The 20,995-nt window shown below is 44.4% G+C and overlaps 1 protein-coding gene across 1 annotated transcript in view; it reads right to left on the bottom strand.

Moving 5' to 3' along the window:
* Nucleotides 1–629: 629 nt before the first annotated feature.
* GRPR (gastrin releasing peptide receptor) overlaps nucleotides 630–20,995 on the bottom strand; it is a 24,250-nt gene continuing 3,884 nt past the window's right edge. Inside the window, exons 2-3 of the mRNA XM_009276873.1 lie at nucleotides 4,648–4,999; nucleotides 630–1,022 (exon numbers count right to left, since the gene is read on the bottom strand). Coding sequence (XP_009275148.1) covers nucleotides 630–1,022; nucleotides 4,648–4,999 — 745 coding nt within the window. The remainder of the gene's footprint in view (nucleotides 1,023–4,647; nucleotides 5,000–20,995) is intronic.

Here is a 20,995-nt window from a genome sequence, read left to right as displayed (position 1 = left end):
AAGATACTGCTCATTTCAGATGGAGCCACCGACATGCCCCAGTAAACTCTTGATATCTTTTATACTATGTATTAATACTGTACTTAGAACATTAATAAATACTTGAAAAGTCTGTAAATGACCTACACTGAACTCCTTTGTAAAAGTATTTAACTTATTTAAATGGATTTATTTTGGTGTCAAAATATATTATACCATGAACTGCTGGATGCAACTGTTCTGACAAATTTTGTGCACCTGGAATGGTCTTTGTCACTGCTGTAAGTCTGCCTGAGTTCAGGATTGAGCTGAAAGTGATGAAGAAACTGCAGAGCCAAACTAGATTTGATCTTAAGATGCTCACTTTGCTCTCAGTAAAAACAGCGGGTCTTGAAGCAATGCAGCGCTTCCCAGGGGGCTCCTGTGGGCTGGTGCTCAATGATCTGCTGCTCCAGACATGCCTCAGCCCAGGATGAAATGTTGGATGCTTCAAGCTCCTCTGAATTCTCTGAGCACATCAGACTTCCTTGCACACACATGTGCATGCGTGTGTGCGTGCGTGTGTGCATGTATGCGCTACTCACCATCCCATGGAGGAAAACCAAGCAGCCGCACTAGGTACGTGATGCGGCAGTCCCTGACTGTGCTCTTTAGACATAGCCTTCATGGCAGATGTGGTTGCCGTTGATAAGGCTGAAGGTGGCCAGGGAATGGTTGGTGCTCTTGAGGGAGGTCATTCGTGTGGTGCTCCTGACCATGCTCTGGGACCGGATGAGGAGGCGAGCTCTACAGCAGAACAGTTGGTTGTTGAACTGTTTCCGAAAGCTCTTGCTGAGCAAGTAGAGAGCAAACGGGTTGACACAAGAGTTAGTGAACGCCAGGATCCGAGCGCAGATGCTGGCAATGAAATGTAGCACTGAGGTGTCCACCTCTGAGTAGTGGTAGGACCGGTATAAATAGATGATGTGAGTGGGAAGCCAGCAGAAGGCAAAGAGGCACACAAAGACCAGTACTGTCCTGGCCAGGCGCTTACGGGATTCAATCTGGAAGAAGAAAGAGAAATGCAGATTAGCAGCTATTCCTAGCTGCTAACTATTTTTCCCGGTGCTGCAGCTTTGGGGCTAGTGTGTGACAGGCGGCACGGCCAGAGCAGGGCAACCTGGACCTCAGGTGAACACAGCGTCAAGAACCCTCCTTGTCTCTTCTCAATCTCCTTCCCCTAAAAACAAATAATTCTGAAAATTTATTACATAAGGAAGTAGTCTTTCCTTTCCTCTTTAGAGATAAAACTCCAATGGCTTGTCACTTTGTAAAATACCAGCTCAGGCAACAAAAGTGCGGACACCTGCATTAGTTATCCACACATAATATATATGATCTTATGTAATTTATATATATTAACTATAATAATAAGTTAATATTATAAATACTATTAATGTTATTAATTATGGGGTAGGGGTCTGGGATATTTCACAGAGCCCAGAGGCAGGACTTTCTGCCTTGGGGCCATGTGGTATATGTACACAAAAGTGCTGCCAACAGCTCACAGTCCTCAGAGATCAGGTGCAGCACTCGGAGGCCAAAGGAGCTGGAGAAACTGAGAGAGGAAATTCTGTACTTAGAGAAACACCGAGGCAGCAGCGAGGTGGACCCTTCATCTGGAAGAGCTGGGGCCACAAGGAGAAGGCAGATGTAGGCGGTGAACAGATGGATGACTATCTCTCTTAGCATAATTTGAGCCTTGTCGGGGAAAGGTGCTTTTACAATGTCAGCTAGCACGCAGTATAACCTTCACGCAGACAAGCCTCACTTTTGTTTTACTTACGTATACAGGCTTGGAGTCAACCCAAAGGTATTGCTTAACCAAGGGGAGCTAAGGTAAACCGTACCTTGTCTTTTGTCCACCAGTGCTGCACAATAAGATAACAATGCCACTGAAAAACACATCTTTCTTCCTAACGAAGACAAGAGCTGTGACAGAGGTCACCCAAAAGGAGAGGACAGACAGAGTTGCCCAGAAAGACCTGCTGAAATACCCTGCTCCCTGAGAGAGGTTGCACAGCCAGAAGTTTGCAGGCACGGAAAGTGTAACACCGCTGACTTTTCAGGGCTTCATAATGTTCTTCTCTCTGGTAATCCCTGCATCTCTTCCCAGGCACTACTAGGGAATTTGTTGCCACCCGCTCCCTGTATCTGAGTATGACCTGAATGGCCTGAAACTTCCCCTGGCCCTGCTGCACTTGCTCCTGCCCTGGTGTGGCTGCGGTGTCTGGCCAGACTCCCAGGACACTTCCCCATCCTCACTCCCCTTCCGAGCTGCACAGGTAAATCAAAACTGAGCAGCTCACACAGGCTGATCTTTTCTCAGGATGGCTGCAAGCGGGGAGTAGGCAGAAGAGACCTGACAAGCCCATTTTGACTTTATTTTGTGCCCTTTAACGGCACCGACTGAAAATCAGCCATTGAGCTTAGGAAGGATTGACATGTACCAGATGATAATGTCTCCAGAGAGAGGGCTGAAAATTAAATCCTTTGAGAAAGGGCTCTCCTTGGCTAAACCATATATTCTTTTTAAATGTATCCCTAATTTGATATAGGACTATTGAGGCCACATCTGCACTATAAAGAAAGGAAGCAACACAATAAAGAAATCGATACCAGTTATCTCGGATGGAGACCTATAGCTCCTGAATGCACTGCAGGACGGGAATGATGGACTGACGGTGCTAGACTGCAGCCTGGCCTTTTGCTTTCTTTAGAGTTGTCTCCCCAAAACCAATGGGGGAAAGGGCTGCTTTTACTACTCACTTTATTGTCACTAATCAAAACAGTCATCGAATCAGCAGAAAAATGGCTTGCAGGGGAGAAAGATTTATGCACATTCAGAAGGGGAAAAGGATAAGGATTTCAGGGATCGCACATCATTTAACGGGCAGAAAACACAACTTTCCAGCCCTGCTGTTTCACCTTAGCACCTGAAGGCTACATGAGATGATTGCGTTAGGTCAGCCTAAGGTGCAGATGTCAGCTGGGTGCAATTATATGGACATTTCTTCAGCTGAAGAATGGCTTGTGTCAGTTTAGCTTAGGTTGAAGCACACCTCAGTTGAAAGGAAGAGTAAGGTAAATAAGGTAAATGTGTCAAGGTAAATAAGTTGTTTAGAAACAAGTTACCCTGCTGTTGCTTTCTTACTCGGACAGCCTAGGGCTCAGATGCATTCAAATTTAAGCAGTGACCCAAAATACCCAGTTGCTTATGCAGGATTTGGATTTCCCCCTGGATTTGACTCTTTTTCTCTCCAGTTGCTTACAACAGGAGCAGTCAAGAGGAAACAGTCTCTGGTTGAAAGGCTGGAGTTAGGTTGGCGAAAGCCTAGCTAAATCCCCTCACTTGGTTCAGGACTTGCACATTTTCAGCCACACATTTTCAACCAGAGCATGAAACTCTCTTGAAATACATGGGTCCCAGCTGAGCCAGCCCAACCATGAGCTCTGCGGTGGGACAGTTTGGGGAGTTTTATAAAAATGCCCACTCACGACTGACAGTAACAGAAGTAACTTTGCTTTCAAGGGTACAAAGGGAAGGTTAAAAGACTGCATTATTCTGGAGCAAATGGCCTGCTTATGTAAGTCAAAGACTGTCTTAAGATGATACCTGAGGCTATCAGCTATTGGATCAGAAGAAGATTGATCAGTCTGGCTTATTAGAGGGCAAATAACAGCTGGACAGGTTACTCTGTCCAACACCACTCCCTTCCAGAGATCCTAGAAAAAGAGGCATTTTTAGGAGGACAATTATAATGACCAAAGGGTTTAAGGGAAGAAGCCAGGACTCTCCTCTTCTCCTGAGATTCCACACTGCAAAGATCACACCATCCACAAGGCACGTAACTTCAGCGCGTCTGTGAGGACCCCGCACTGTCCTGCTCTGTCCTCCTTCCTGGGGACCCTGCACCCACCGCTGTCCTCCTCTGGTCTCCACTCCCCCAGTCCCTCTCTAGCCTGTACTGGTTTCTCAACACAGCACAGCACCAGCGGACAAGAGCTGGAGCTGTGGTTAGCGCAGGAGGCATCGCCTCTCTTGCGGAGCAGCCGTGCGTCTCCTGCCCTGACTGACCGGTGCTCCTGGCCCTGGGGAGCCCTTGCAGAAGGGGTTTCCCCCACCTCCACTCCCTCATTGCTGTCTCCCATTTGCTTTTCAGTCCTGAGGACCAAATTACAGAGCCAGCATTTTGCTCTGTGTGAAGAGGGACCGCTTTGCGGAGCAAGGCTTTATCCGAGGTCCTCTCTCTGACAAAGCAACTCTGAGAAGTTTTGCTTTTCTGCTGTGTCACTCCTCAGCTTCAATCTCCAAACACTGTCCCCAGCTCTGCCTCTTTCCCTGCATCCTAGTCAATACCTTCTTAGGCTTTGGCATGGGTTTTCTGCTGTGTTTGCCATGGTAACCACCCTGCCAAAGTCTCTGAACTTAGAAACACAAGAAGATACTTTAACTGTTTAGCGCTGTGCCATGGCTTGTTTCAACCATTTTAATTCTTTTAGCCCACCTAATCTATTAAAATTAGCACAACAGACGCAGTCTGACCCAGTGTATATTTTCCTGAATGCTCACTCTTTACTCCCAGATTCAAGGGGAATGTGGATTTTTGAAGAAAGTCAAGTCTCTACCTGTTTCCTCACATGCACGTTTCCTTCCACAGGGATGTTGTAAGCGCTCCGGATCAAATTCTTAGCAATGAAATAATAATATACTGAAATGACAGATAGGGGAATGATATAAAAGATCAGAAATGATGCCATCGAGTGAATTTTGGGATGCAGCCCGTCAGAATGTGGGTAAGGAGCACAGCTGATGAAGGTTTTATTAGTCCCTTTGTCATGGAAAGGGTGCAGATCTGAAAACACTGCTTCAGGGATGGCAAGCAACATGGATACAATCCAGATTATTGCAGCTCTCACACAAATCTTCATCAGTGCATGGGATGCTTGGATCTCCATTGGCCTTACTATAGCTTTATACCTAAAAAAAAGAGAAAGAAAGAAAGAATTTATTGACCTCAACACTCAGGCATTGTATTCTTGCTCGTCCCTTCCATTTAGAAAAAAAACCCAAACAAAATCCTTCTTTACTCAAGACTGTGAATTTTTTTCTGGTGTTTTATATTTCAATGTTTGCAATAGATTTCTCATTTTAAACCAGAGCCACCTGTCATAGGTCCATTCAGTTTCATGTGTATTGATTCTGAGTTCATTTAATTTGTAATCGACTCAACAAAGCACAGTGCTGCCTGACATTAATATATATGTGTCCAAATAGCATTAAGATAGGAGGTGCAATCATAGACTTTTCCTCAAAAGCATACAGCAGTTTACACCTCTTCACAGAATAGTGTTGAAGGAAACTGGATTGAGATTTTGCCACACATTTAATTTTAAGCTGTGAGTACACTGGCCTCCTGCAAGCCAAATCTCATATTTCCTCAAGCTACAAAGAACATGTTGCCCGTTGTAATTGCTGTTTGGTGGTGTAGCTGGCAATTAAGAGTTGTCCATAACTCAGTGCACCCAGGCTAAGTAGCCAGAGCTGCTAACTGACTTTCTTGAAGAAAAAAAAAATTATTGCTTGCTATGTTAGATACGTAGAAGACCTTTTTTGATTTGCAATTTTGTCTTTCATGATTTCAGCCTTTCAGAAAATTGTACTTTAGAATCCAAGAAAATGAAAGAAGCAAACTTATTTGAACCTGATGTGTGTAACGAGAGGACCAGAAAACAGAAGAGCTTCATATCTGCTGGACCCCTGCTCTGGCAGGAGTGTACACTCCAAGTAAATGACAGTTCACATATGCGTATAAGGAACACAGTAGAAGAAAAAAGATAATTAGGAATTAATATCTACAGGTTTCATAAGTTATTATTTAGGGTCATTATCATAACAAGTACAATCTGTTGGATGTTTTTTCCAGGATCTACCTCACACTGCCCACTGCCCCTTTGGTTCATAGAATCATAGAATCATTAAGGTTGGAAAAGACCTCTAAGATCATCAAGTCCAACCGTCAACCCAACACCACCATGCCCACTAAACCATGTCCCTAAGCGCCTCATCTACACGTCTTTTAAATACCTCCAGGGATGGGGACTCAACCACTTCCTTGGGCAGCCTGTTCCAGTGTTTAACCACTCTTTCAGTACAGAAATTTTTCCTCACGTCCAATCTAAACCTCCCCTGGCGCAACTTGAGGCCATTTCCTCTCGTCCTATCGCCTGTTACTTGGGAGAAGAGACCAACACCCTCCTCGCTACAACCTCCTTTCAGGTAGTTGTAGAGAGCGATGAGGTCTCCCCTCAGCCTCCTTTTCTCCAGGCTAAAGTTCCTTGGTCACTGTCAGCTCTCTGGGGATTGATGGGTGCCTGGGTCCCAGGCTGTCCCAGCCCACTTTTGGCATGGCAGGGTACATCCCTCATTCCCATGTGGCTGCTCCAGAGTCCGTTTCTAATCTCCTACCAGGATCCCAGCTCTTTCAGCCAGCCGAATTGCCACTGGGGCGGGAGCAGAGGTAGCAAGAATAACGCCCTGCCTGAGACCAGGGAGCACGCAGTAGGGTCCATCCGTCTGGCAGCCCAAACCAGGGGCACTTCATGTACACGATCAATTCCCTACATATTGTAGCCTGCGTTATCCTAAAGCTCAGCATTTCAGAGAGGACTCTATCAGTCCTGCACTGTTTTAACCGGGTAATTGCCTTATTTTCAGGATGAGCACACATTCAACTTCTAGTTATAAGCAATACCCTGTTCAGCATACCTACCCTTTCCTTCTATGTATGTATATGTGTGTACATCTGTGTGTGTGTATTTTATATATACACATATATTTATATGCATATATTTTATACATATGCGTGTATATACATGTATACATAAGTGCATACATACTTACATTTACATTTATTTATATTTATTTTTATAAAGACTGTATCTGGACATCTCGTCATTTGCAGATGTTTCTTCATACAATCCCACAGGTGTCTTGTGTAGATAATGTTTCCTTTAATGGACTGCAAACACCTTGCTCAATAGTCTTCTGTTTAACCACTTATTCTCCAAGCTCTCCAGCTCCCCTTTATTCCCTCTGTACAGCTGCAGCAGCCAGACACAGTATTTCTCAGGCTTGCTTAGCACCTCTTTAACTTGCACTCTGAACTTGGGGATTAAGTGGTGTCATACTACAAAGCACAATCTTCCAGTGCAAGATCATCATCTCAGGTGAAGAAAATCACAGCACTTAAATACGATGTTATGACTATTGCAGTAATAAAAGGGAAGAGCTGGGCAGATTACTAAAACAATGTAGCTGAAATAGCTCAATTTATAGTCTGATTCACCAGTTATAGATTATTGACAGAAAAACTAGATAACTGAACAATTTCAGTAAACCCTAGGGAAGATAAATGCAAAAGGAAATTAATTACATATCAAGGTATTCATAAATTTAGTTAATTCAAAGGTATTTCAGCAGGTGCTTATTGTATGCTTATCAACATGGCATGTTAGCATAATTATTTCAGGGATTTTCTTACATAATATAGCCAGCTGGGAGAATATTTTCCACTATTGATTTCCAGTAACATGAATGAATTGAAGAATACAGAGAAAGAGAGATTCTGTTTTATTTTTATTGACATTAATAGAATAGGGGGAGTCAGAAAATGAATCCGTTTTAAGTTATTAGTACATTTTAATTAGAGATGGCATTCCAAACAGTATAATTTTGAAAGAACATAACTAGAAATGGCTAGGAATGCTGGCACTGATTATAAGGCATTTAGTTTATTTTTTAAAGCCTGCTACAGCAGATATAAAAGAAGATCTGAGGGATGGTTTGCTTGCAAGGGACTCAGTGTAGACCCAGATCGGGAGGCTGAAAGCACAAAAAGATAAAACAGAAAAAACAAAGCTAGAAAATAGGTTTTGAAAATGTAGGTTCTCAGATGTGGGAACACAGGTAGATATTTTCTTAAGAGCCTGACAATTGAATCAAATTATTTTGCTGACTATCTGCATGACTTCTTTGATGGTGGGCTAACTGATTCAGAAATCTTCAGTAATCTGTTATCCTCTGAGTATTAATGCTTAATTGATCAGTATTGATCTGGTGGGAGTCTCCATTTCCAGTCACCTTGCCGATGCGTCGACGGGTCTCTCCTCAGCTTGCATCTCAGCAGCTATACTCTCCCACACCAGCTTGGGTTCTGGACAGCAGCTGCAGGGGCTGCTCTGTGTAAGGGTATGGGGCATGAGCGATCTGACCCCCGGCCTGGGGCTTGGGCTGGGAGACCACTGGAAGATGTGCTTATGGTCGGTGCTCAGGGAGTAAAAAAGCTGCACCTCCTGGTTGGTTTCTGAGTAGGGCTCAGAAACTCCTTCATGCCTTTACTTTTCCACACCACTTTCCTGATAGGGTCAGCCCTGGATTTCATAATTTATTTGACATTTCTGAAGAACTTCAGCAAGGTAGACTGGATTTGAGCAGCAGCTGGTCCTATTTTTCAGCATCTGTATTTCCAGCTTGTGTGTCAAATATTATTTCAAGCTTTCCACAGCTTTGTCCTCTGCAACTTCTTTTTCAATGAGTTAGCCTGAGGCACATAACTTTCCATATTTAACATCTAACATTTGAATAATCCAATCCACTTTGAAGGGGACGTTGATGAATATGCCTTTATACCTCAGTGGAGCCATGGACCGAGGTGGCCAGCTGAGTGAGCCCTCATGCAAAGGTCTTATGACAGTGTTATTTTCAACCCATGCGGTGACACGGGCTCTGAGAGTACGTGTCACATTGCATGCTCAGCTTGTCTGCAGTAGATCCAGACATGGCTCTGGATTGACCACCTCTGCTTGCTCTCACATTCAGTCTCTAATTATTGATGGATATAACTTTTTTTCAGCTGAACTCCTTTCCCGACCCGCTTCTAAAGAAATTTTTGAAAAAGTTTAAAAACCACGTCTTACAACAAAGGCCAAAACTTAAAAAGAAAAATATGCCTTCTGCAGATTCAGCTGAATAAAAAATGATACAGTCAAGAAGTTGGGTCAGCTCCAATCTCTCTCCAGTTGTCAAATGGCCCAGATGAAAATGACTGGGTTGCCCGTCTGATAGGAAATATGAAAGAGACGCTGACCTTTACTACTGCTCAGTCTTTGAACTTCTTTGTTCCCACTGCACTTGTGAAGCAGCAACCTGCCTCATGCACAGCAGCTACCAATGACCTTCTGTCCAAGATGGATGCCAGTGATGTCTGTGTCTCACAGTCTCGTTCAAAGAAGCCCACACAAAGAAATTACCCATGGGGCTATCTTAAGTGCAATGAATATAATCACAGTTCATGAGGCACTGTGAGGATTCACCTTGTAGGGCAATCCTCCTCTCCACCGGCCATGGTGGTTCCGGTGCTGTCCCTCTTCTCCAGGTCAGTCTCCAGGCCTCCAAGAGGAGCCTCGTGAGAGGGTTGCTTCAACCCAGAATGCCAGAATTCAATAACATATAATGCATGATCACTTCTTAACCTAATCCCCAAAATTCATTGGGGATTGGTAGGAGCCCACAGAGTGCGTGCCTCTCCATTGAATCCTGGAAAATGTGTTATACACGTTTCTTAGGATCTCTGTTGTGCTCATTGAATAATTGTTTCTCACAATCGAAACTACTGAAATGACCATAAACCACTAAAATGTGACACACACAAGGTTTTTCTGTGGTAAATACTTTTCCCACTGAGGTTAATATGCCAGGGAAACTGGAAAACTGTGTCATTATCCTTGTGTTAACAATAATGTAACTAATGATAACACCACCTAATGTACTCTAAAACATTGACTATGCAAACATTGGTTAATATCGTACACTTAGCCCCAAAGCCACAACTTCAAATATAAACACAGAAGTAGCTTTATAATGAAAAAGACAGTTACAGATATACTGTCCAAAGACACAGGTCAAAATAAGGCCCCAAATGGATGTCAAAATTTCCTAGATGCAGCTTCTCTGCTGGTGCAAAATATTTTAGCTGTCTTTGTGCTCCTCAGCTGAGCCAAGAAAATACACACCAGCTGAAGTATAAACAGACTTTGCCTTCAAATACATATTGCCTATACGTTCCTAAGCATAGAGATATGAAGGGTTGCAATTTTGCTCTTACAACGGGGAAGAAAGGACCTTATCCCTAAGGTGGCAGCTCCAGTGCATCCCTCATATTTTTTTCCTGTCACCTTTATCCACTTAGTTGTGCCTGCTACAACAGCCACAAAAATTAAAGCAACTAAAGCATGGGAGGAAAATCAGATATTTCCCTTGAATCTTAAATTAATTTAGCTCCATATGTCTCACTGTCTGTTTTTTGGTTTTTTTAGGGAGGTAACTTTATGCTGTGTGGGGAAGCTGGTGCTGTAGGCAGCCTTAGTGTGCTTTCCTCTTTTATGATTGCTTTGTATTAATGCCTTTCCCCCTTCCCTTACGTCAGCAATTAAAGCTAATATAGATGGCCCGTACAACAGCCCTCATTGTATGCTTGGTAGGTATGGGGTGCGAAAAAAGAGACAGGCTTTTTTAAGATGGGAGATACCACCTTCTGCAGTGTCTTTACAAATGGTAGGTCAGTAGATCTTAATTTCAGCCAAAATAATTTGTGTCCTCTGTAATAACTGCAGTTGCTGCCAGTGACAATGGAAAAGAAACCTCCCTCCCTCACGGCAGCGAAGGCTGCTGGTCACACAGGTAGGTGGCTGTCGGAGATGTTCCTGGTGATCAAATATGACAGCAAGGATTGTATAGCAGCTATGTGCTGGCCACTACATCCCTCTCATCTGTTGAATTCGACTTAGTAAGAGGCACTAAGTTGCTTTCAAAACTCCTTCTCCCTTACTTTTTTCAGCAGTAGGAGTGTGGCAAGAGAAAATGGCTGAAATAGGCTCTGACACAAAGTACTGCCCTTTTTTATCACAGTCCTTCCAAGCATTCCTATCTTCTTGCAGCTCAACCTCACGCTTGCAAGAAATGCATGAAGAGAAAAAAAATCCTCCCCATCCTTCCTACAGGGAAATGGGACACTGCCCCTCCAAAATGAATTTGAAGGAGTACTTTAAAGTCAAGGAAAGTTTCCTCTAATAGTATCATCCATTACTATGTCCTACACTGTTTACCTAAAAAGATCCTGGGCCCCACTCCTGAATTTATATAATGGTTTAAAAAAACAAGTGCATTAAAACCTGTTCAAACAAAATCTCAGGCTTGCCTGCCCTTGCTTCATTACCAACCCCAGTGTTTAGACTGCATCAGGCTGAAGGAAAGATTTGCCATATTGCTGCTTTCTGTTTTTTCTCTGAAGTGAGAAATCCACTTACAAACTTTTGCATCTGTTTAAACTGAGCTCTATTCTGAGATGTTGAGCTAATGTGAACCTGACACTTAAATAAAAAAGCAGGGATTAGTTGGAATGGACTAATGTCTTACAAAAATATTCATATAAATTACTGTGAAGTGAAAATGCTAAGTTCTTCCTAGCTCTAGAAAATGAGCTCCTGAAATTGCAACCACTTCCTATTGTAGTGATGAAAGAACTGCCTCTCAGTCAGCATGTCCCCATATTTCCTCTGTTCCCACCTGTAACCGAAAGAGGGAGAAAAGATATGCAATTCACAGTTCCTCTGATCCCCAGTCATCTGTTCCCATTTATAAGCTTAATGTGCGCACATTGTTTTGGTCTTGGCCCATGAAGAGACTGAATGAAAATCTTCTCATTAAAATTTTGTAATTATGTCCTACTAGTATCACATTATTTTTTTGCCCACATAATATGAAGGACTGGCTCAATTACCATGCAACAAGCCTCAAGCAACAGAGAAAAAGTTGATGCTACACGAAGACTGCATAAATGAAGAATGTGTAGCCTTGTTGAGTACGAAGCTCCACTTGGAAGGTAAAGGAAAAGTCTTACTAAGAAGAAATTTATGAGAAATGCAATGCCCCAAACTTTCTTTATTGTTTCCACCATGAATGTTATGAATATTTATAGCTCTGAAGACAAATAATTCAATAAATCCACAAAATTGCTACACTGTCTAATGCATCAACACACTCCGACAGTCTATTCTGGGTCTATCTGTTTTCCGCATACTTAGTTAAGATTATCATTATTATGCATGATTCTTGGGTTAACATCTGCTTTTAAAATCTTTACTTTAGTAAATTGCATATGGGCACAATGACATCTCTAATGGGTTAGTCTTACATACATTGGCAGGTACTGCCTACTTTCTCTTTTTATTAATTATCATTTAAGTGGAAAGAAAAAGGAGGCATTGACAGAAGTGGCATGGTTCTCACTTTTTGAAGCGTGTGTTCAAATTTCAGTCTGTATACCTGCATACTGATACATCATCCTGGAATCTGGATGAATGGGAATTTCAGTCCAGGAATGACTAAGGTCAAAATTGAGACAAGGTTTTTTAGAGACCATTGAACTGCACTACACATTGGGGAAGGAGAGCTTAAATAGTAACCATTTGATGGTGACTGCTATTCCTAACCATGACCATCTAGAGCATAAAATATATCAGAAATTAACTACGCATATGGAGAACAATGGATACAAAGGTTACTGCAGGAAATAGTGGGAGTCCCATGAATGATGCTTTCCTTACTAGAAATACCTCCTTTGCACCCAGGGTATTTATTCCCTGTAGGTGATCTTCATCCAAGTCTCTAAATGAAACCCTGATCCCAAGTCAAAGATTTCAGTGCGGCCAGCCTCACAGTTTGTTACAGTCCTTGCAATTGGATATGAGACCTGCTGTCTGAAGAAGGATGGGGACCCATTAATTTAAAAACATCCTTTGACTTCAAAACCAGTGAGTTCCCCCACACAGCCAATGCCCCAGCACCTCAGCGCCAGCTAATCACTGCGTACCTTTCTACATGCCCAGTGCTCGGTACAGGCAGAGGGATGTGCCCGTGCTCACACTGAATGCTGCCGGATCACGTCCTGGCGGAGCAGCTTGCTGGTGCCGGGGTTGCAATGGGGTGTGCACCCGGAGCTGAGCTGGGAAGGAAGGTGCTGGCACCCGGGCCACAGGGCGTGGGAAGGAGCAAGCCCTGATGATGCTTTCCATCCAAGGCTTTGTTGCCTCAGCCCAAGTCACCAGGGTTGCCAATGGCATGGGACTAGGGGCTCGGCGTGCCTGCGGGTTCAGACACGGACCCCTCGTCTGACTACAGAATCAGCCTAATTTCTCCTGAAAGCACCACCTTTGGTGCATAAAAACAGCATCACTGGGTAACCTAAACCCGTGGTATAATTGCTGGATATCTCACAGAGCCAGTTATAGAAACTCATTGGAGTTTCTAAAAATAGCAGTTTCTCAACCCAAAAAGTCCTGCCTGCGATGTGCAATAAATCAATATTGTACCTTGTTCTGGCAGAGAAAGAAGAGTTCATCATTAACCTTAAAATTAGCAGTTCCTTAAACTATAGCAGCCATGGTGTGCTTATCTTAATTTGTGAGAGAGAGAGGTAAAATATGTATATATGGAACTTTAGAGAAGGTGGTTTCCTAAAGTTAAAAGCAGCTGTCAGATCATGATTGGGAAGGTGGAGAGGTAAAATATGTATATATGGAACTTTAGAGAAGGTGGTTTCCTAAAGTTAAAAGCAGCTGTCAGATCAACTGATTGGGAACATAAATGTAAAGGGAGCATGCTAATGATACATGAGTAGCTGAGCCCCAGCCTCCTCCCTTGTCTCCCCCACCTTGCCCTGAAAAAAATGTGCAGGGCAAAAAGCTGCCCTGAATAAGAGAAAATGAGGAATCATACTAAAACCTCAAAGAAGTAACTAAAAAAAAAAAATACACCAGATGGGAAAAAAGGAAAAGTAAATGACAGCAAATATTGGAGTTTAAAAATGTCGGTGACTGATAAGGGAAGCTAGAAGAGCCAACAAAATGTCAAAGGTCACTGTGTAACTGACAAACGTGCATTTTTAAATACATCAGGAACAAAAAAAATCGGTAAGTCAGGCATACATGTAAATGGTGAAGATATGAACAATGATGAGACAAGGTGAAAAGCAATGACTAGATATGTGTCTTTAAGACCAAATGTGGAGGAGGTATCTATACCATGTGTGCAGTGCTATAGATACAGCAGAAAACTCGTCAGCTGTATTAAAGAAGATGTGAGCCAACACCTGCTAACACAAAACACTTTCACACCAGCAGGCCTGCGAAATTTACACCTAGGAATATTAAAGGAACCAGCTGGGGAACAACTGGTGTCAATTTTTTTACAAATCTTGAAAAAGTGGAGAAATTCCCAAGAAGTGGCTCCGAAGTTGTAAAGTTTGGAAAGCTTGAAGGTGTGACTGAGAAAACTGCAAGTATTTGGGTTGCCCAAGGCCAGTTGTAGATAAAATAATGGAGAGTTTAATCCTACTAACAGATGATAATTAATATCAGTCTGTCTTGTTTCATGCATGGCAGATTTAGTATTTTTTTTTTAATTTTGTCACAACGTTGCAGGTGATGTAAAAAGGGTGTGGGCCATGCTGGTGTACACAGGAGGCGCAGCCCACATGGGCACATTGGCATGGGTGACTGTGCATGTAGATATGCACATGCGTGTGCCAGGGCACATGTGGTCCTCCCTCCCCTATCCATGCCCATGCAATCCCAGCCCCTCTCCCATGGGACAAGGGTTAAAATTAGCAGTCCTGGTCTGGGAGGTGGAGCCGTGCTAGATGGGGACCCCAAGCCCCATGGCCTCCCCAGCAGTTCCTCAAACATGCCAGTAAAAAGGTAGAAGTGCCTCGAGCCATTTCTAGCCTGGGTCCTGGGAACCTGCTCTAGCTGCAGTGTTATTTATTGGATATATCAGCTGCCTTGAGCAGGCTATAAAACCTTTGCTGGGAAAGTTTGCAGATGACACAGTGGCTGACCAGGCTGTAATAATATTGTAGAGTCATTGGGATAAATGGCCATAGTCTAACAGAAGCCATTTTAACTCAGACAGGTGTAAAATAGTATATCTAGGACCCAAGTGAGCAGATTATGCCAAATTGGGGATCTTTGGAGGAAAGAGGAGACTAAGAGAAGACACTGGAGTGTCTGTTCTGCACCTGGGAAAAGGAGATATCCTGTGCCATTCTCACTGTGTCATGGCTTTAGTGTAATCAGTACCTGAGCTAGCTACTATAAAGCTAAGTCAGTTATATGACGCTTAAGTCCTTTCTGTGGCTTCGGTAAACATAGGTGTCATAAGAGACCATCACCTCTATACGAACTTTCAGCTGCATGTTGGGGCTGAACAGTCTCGTGTTATCCTTGACTGCTGTTATCACAGAATCACAGCAATGTTTGGGTTGGAGGGGACCTTTAAAGATCATCTATTCCAACCCCCTTGCAATGAGCAGGGACATCTTCAACTAGATCAGGTTGCTCAGAGCCCCGTCCAACCTCACTTTGAACATTCCAATGATGGGGCACCCACAACTTCTCTGGGCAGCCTGTTCCAGTGTCTCACCACCCTCATCATAAAAAATTTCTTCCTTATGTCTGATATAAACCTACCCTCTTTTAGTTTGAAACAGTTGCCCCTTGTCCTGTCACTACAGGCCTCCGTAAAAAGTCTCTCTCCGTCTTTCTTATAAGCCCCTTTAAGTACTGAAAGGCCACAATAAGATCTCCCTGGAGCCTTCTCTTCTCCAGGTTGATCAACCCCAGCTCTCTCAGCCTTTCAGTCACGCTATTAGTTAGATTATTATGCAGTGCTTAGAGGTCAGACGAATTTTGATTTGAAATATGACATAATTTCTAAGCAGTGAGGATAATAGGATGCCGGAGACACGAGGGGGACAGGGTGATATGTGCACCTTTAGTCTGAATACTCAGAAAGTTGCCTGGTGTCACTGAAAAGTTCTGCTTTAGCCCAAATGCTATGAGATATTCAGCAGCCTCTGTGCACAGGTTGGGGCAAGAAGACCTACTGAACTGGATGGCTAGTGCAGTTGGTGCTAGCCCAGCATCCGCATCTCTGGCTGTCCCAGGTCATTTGGCTATCCATGACTAAATCACACGCTTCAGGGCTGTCTGCAGGTGTGAAGAAACGTTTCTTCCTTTCAGGGTGTTGTGGTACTGTTTTCCGTTCTGCCTTCCCACGGAGCTGCAGAGACTGGCCGTAGCTGGAGGGCAGGCAAGGACAGGATAGGCAGGGCTCTGACAACACTTTTCCCTTTGATGCTCCACAGTCTTCTGCACTCTGGTTAAACTGATCACTAGCCTGGCGTCAGGAGGGGAGTTTCCTGCAAGGGACTCCAGCTTTCTGCCTTTCTCTACAGCACAGCAATTGGCTTGCTGCCTTTTGGTGCCTCACTGCTGCGAGGGGCCCAGGCATCACCCTCGGTTTCTGCCCCAGAGCAGACTCCTGCTCCACCCGAGGTCATATGCAACAGGAGGTGTGGGTGCGAATTGAAGAGCCTGCTATGGGCAGGAGTTTGGACAGGATCTCATGGCCCCTGGTGTCTTACATGGTATGGGGTGGGGTGGGCACATCGGTGTGGAACTGGTGAGAAACAAGGTGAGGGGACTTAGCAGGGCTAGCACTGGAATCTCTTAAAAAATAAAACAGGTTATTGCAAGGGCTGTCTGTAAGCAAAGCAGCTACTGGACATTTCACTGCACATACAGGACAGGCTGTGCCTGCTTCTCCTTTTCCAGCTCAACTCCCATCTACTCTTTCGGCCAGGCTGTTGTCTAGATCTGAATGCCAAGTACTAACGCCTGAGCTGATGGGACCACCGTGGCTCATCTCCCTGCAGCGATGCTGACGTCCCAGCCCACCACGTTCAGTCTGACACACAGCCGGCAAATTCTCCGCAGCCAGTTACTCTCCTTATTAACGGTGTGTACAGCACCTCGTACCGTGAGACCATGACAACTGATTGGGGTTTTTAGGTTTTACTGAAATGTAAACAATAGGTAATCCAACTTTTCTTCCTTTTGATTGCTTAAATATTGACAGTGTCCAGCACATTAGCACTGGCTCTAACCTTGGATTTGTGCACGGGTCCCACTGATAAAAATGGGAGCTCTAATGTTCCTGGTTATAGAAGTGCATCTATTGTGTTTTGGCCATCTGCTCCAGCTAATCAAGATATTCAGAAAGTTTGTGCTGTTTGATCTGTTTCTCTTGGTGCAGACGGATGCAGGGGCTGAGGAAATGAGAGATAAAACCAAGGGTGTTGAGTGTTTATATTATATTGACTCAGTGGCCAGCAACACAGGATCTAAGACTCTGTACATTGGCTGAGAGAGGTACGTGTATCTCTCTCTGCACGTACTCTGTGCCATCAGCACAGGAAGAGCAGCAGCAGGGACACCGTGGCAGCGGCAAGGGTCGAGGAGGGGCTGCCCGGTGCTTCAGTGGGAGGGAAGGCTTTGGGCTGGGGTCCGAAGCCCCTCCGGTTTTCTTCCCTGGCTTGGAAGGACTGATGATCTGGTTGAGATCACGTCAGTGATCCAAAATGTATGCGTGGGGGTCTCGCTCTGCCAGCTTGCATCGACCGGATTAGAGGCTGTTTTTGTAGTACAGAGAGTGGCTTTCTCCACCACCCTCTCAAAACCTTCCCAAGGCTGCACAGTAAATTACAGCACAAGTAGATTGCCCCAAAATAGTGCCTTAGTGACCTGAAGGGATTTCATGAATGCTGTGACTAGACTGCCCAGAACAAATTCATAACCACTATGGACCTGACACTTTACAACTGATGGTATTAAAAAAAGTGTCACTCTGTAAATCAACTCAATGGAAATCTGGTTTGGCTTTCCATAGCTTTATTTTGGGGTGGCACACTACCCTTAATCCTCTTGTGGAGACATAATCCAGTGATTGTAAAATAAAACAAATGAACTGACATGTAGATATTACTACTCCTCTGGTATTGTATGTAATATTAATAGTAGGGGCTGGAGACATCCAAATCATGGAAGAGATGAGTCCACTAAACAAAGATTTTTGCATGTTTAAAAGTATCTTTCTAGAAATTCTGGATTCGTTTCTTTCCTTCCACCACTGTTTTTTTAGGAGAGAGGGTTGTTTGAAGTTTTTTGTATTTTTTAGATAAACAAACTGTCATGTGAGTTCGGAGGAACATCAAAAGTTGTGGCTGTGACCCACTCCAAGGGACCCAGCGCAGCTGGAGGCACTGCAGCATCCCTGCATCCAAGCACTGAGGTCAACATTTCCAAAGCTAACGTCCTCATTTGGTCTCCCACACAACTGCAATTCCTGCTGTCTGCAGCTGGTCCTACCAAGGTAAGCCACCTAACCTCACGCATAATGTCACCCCATGTGTTTCACTATACCGTCATTCCCTTCTACCACGGGCCAGCAGGCAGCTCTGGCTGGCAGGCATTGCTGCAGTTTTCCAGCACTAAAATCCAGATAATCCAAGGTGCTTAAAGTAAAGATGCTGCTTGTAAACTCTAATTACACTTTACACTTACTCTGCTGTGTACTTGTAAAAACAGCATTACTTCAGGAAGGTTTCACTGCATGAGCACCAGGGCATTTCGATTTTTTACAATGTCAGCAAAACAGTGGGGAAGTATGATCAGTGCTTGACAGCTTGGGTAATTCAAATGCAAATGTATAAACCCTGTCAGTCATGGGAGAAACAGTCAATTAAATAAAGACATCTCCCATGACAAGGGCAATTAAATGGGCTGCTTTTCCTCTTACTGCGCAAAGATTTTCCTTAATTTCCTGTCACTTGCTGAGCCAGTCTTGGCTTTTCTGCCTGGGCTAGCGGCCCAGTTGTGACTGCTCTCACAGGCACCTCTATACCCCTTCCCCTTGCACCGAGGAGGAGGAGGGCAGGCGGGTGGGCAAACCCAAACTCCCTCTTTGCTGGGATGAGCTGAAGAAATCCGCTGCCTCGACAGAGCAGAGCAGCAGGGCAGACAGATGTCCTTCCCCTGCCAACCTCATTTACAGTCCTTCTAAAACACACAAACACATACAGACACATCGACTACTTGTTTCCTTGCTCTTGTATACTCAGCCCTGGCGCCTTATCGCTCATGGAGGGTGGCTGTAAGCACAGCGCAGGCCTTAACCCTCTCCTGGCTGCTCTGCAAATTTGCCAAGCTCACAGGAAAACAGGTCTCACCATCAGCTCCCATGGCTCCTGCAAACACAGCTAGACAGACGCAAGCTCCCTGCAGCCAGCGGAGTAGTCCCACAGAAAATCCATTTCTAATATTGTTAATTCTTTTTTGCCCTTTCTCGCACACTCTCTCAAATAATTTAACTTTAGCCTGATGCAATCTCATGATTTTACACAGAGCCAACCTAAGCACCTGGGGATCCCTTGGCTATGCCCTACCTAACCAAACCTGTGCAGGCATGCTCGTCTGCGTCCATATGCACGCAGAGCACCTTGCAGGCTGGGAGGCTCCCACTGCAGAAAAGCTGAGGTCAGCAGTTTGTCCCTCTGTTTCTCCTTGAGAAAAGTTTGCAAGTGAGCAGTCAATCCTCTGGACAACCACTAGGTCTTGGTGGGTCAAACCACTGAGCAGCTTTAGGTGCTCTGTGGTGGAGGTTGGCACTTAGTTGAGTGTTTGCAGTCGCCAGGAGATGATAAATCTGGTATTATTAACCCTGCCTAACACATGGGAAAGTGGAAATGGAAAGAATAAAAGTGTACCTCAGGAAGGTACACCCTTGTGCCCATGATGTGGGCTGTGCAAAAATCTATTAAAACTGGGCCACTCATCTTCAGAAGGTGATCCAAAGCAACCAAGGAGCGGCTGAGGTCACTTGGCTTGTTCAGCTTGGAGAAGAGAAGGCTGAGGGGCGACTGACCTCAGTCACACCTTCCTGAAGGGGGGGCAGAGGAGGGGGAGGTGCTGATCTCCTCTCTCTGGTGACCACCGATAGGACACGAGGAAATGGAGTGAAGCTGCATCAGGGGAGGGTCAGACTGGACATTAGGAAAAGGTTCTTCACCAAGAGGGTGGTTGGTCACTGGAATGGGCTCCCCAAGGAAGTGGTCACAGCACCAAGCCTGTCAGAGTTCAAGGAGCGTCTGGACAATGCTCTTAGTCATATGGTTTAGTTTTAGGTAGTCCTGCGAGGAGCAGGGAGTTGGACTTGTGATCCTTATGGGTCCCTTCCAACTTGAGATATTCTATGATTCTACAAGATGATTTATACCGTTGTTGTAACAAGTAGCATACGTGTTTCACTGCTCTCTCATGTACTGTATCTGCCCATCACACCTACCCACTGCCTTTCATCTTGTGTTTTGATGGCCACCTCTTTGGAAAAGACCCTGTTGTATCACACTCCAATGCTTTTCTTTACACAGCAGATTTCTGATCCCAGAGATGCCAGGTCTCTCTAGACATCACCACAATACCTTCAGAACTTCAGTAATGCCAGCAGTTGTTCCCACTTGCTTTTGTCAATGGAAGAACACTGGAACTGAGGGGGTTTTACTACTTTTTTTTGCAGAAGATGAATTATAGACAAAAGGTCTGTGGTGCACTGACAAGTCTCCCTTTCCTTGGAGACAGTGCCATGTGATGCTATTCACAGCTGATGGTTTAGGAGATTTTGCTCTCCCATGGTCCATAGCTTTGATTCATGTGAAAAGGGACATTCACATGCCTCATGTGAACAGCTCAGGTAAGGTTCACATCACTGAACATTAGCCATCACAAATATGGGCATCTAATCAGTGCTAAACAGCAAGGCTTCCTCTGCACCCAAGGAGGGAGATAGGTATCCTTGACACAGTGATTTATCCTGTCTCCTCTGGAATCACAGAATCATAGAATCATTAAGGTTGGAAAAGACCTCTAAGATCATCGAGTCCAACCATCAACCCAACACCACCATGCCCACTAAACCATGTCCCTAAGCGCCGCATCTACACGTCTTTTAAATACCCCAGGG

The sequence above is a fragment of the Aptenodytes forsteri genome, unplaced genomic scaffold (genome assembly GCF_000699145.1).
Source record: "Aptenodytes forsteri isolate BGI_AS27 unplaced genomic scaffold, ASM69914v1 Scaffold273, whole genome shotgun sequence".
In the NCBI taxonomy this organism is placed as follows: Eukaryota; Metazoa; Chordata; class Aves; order Sphenisciformes; family Spheniscidae; genus Aptenodytes; species Aptenodytes forsteri.
This window is presented reverse-complemented; position numbering and strand designations above follow the sequence as displayed.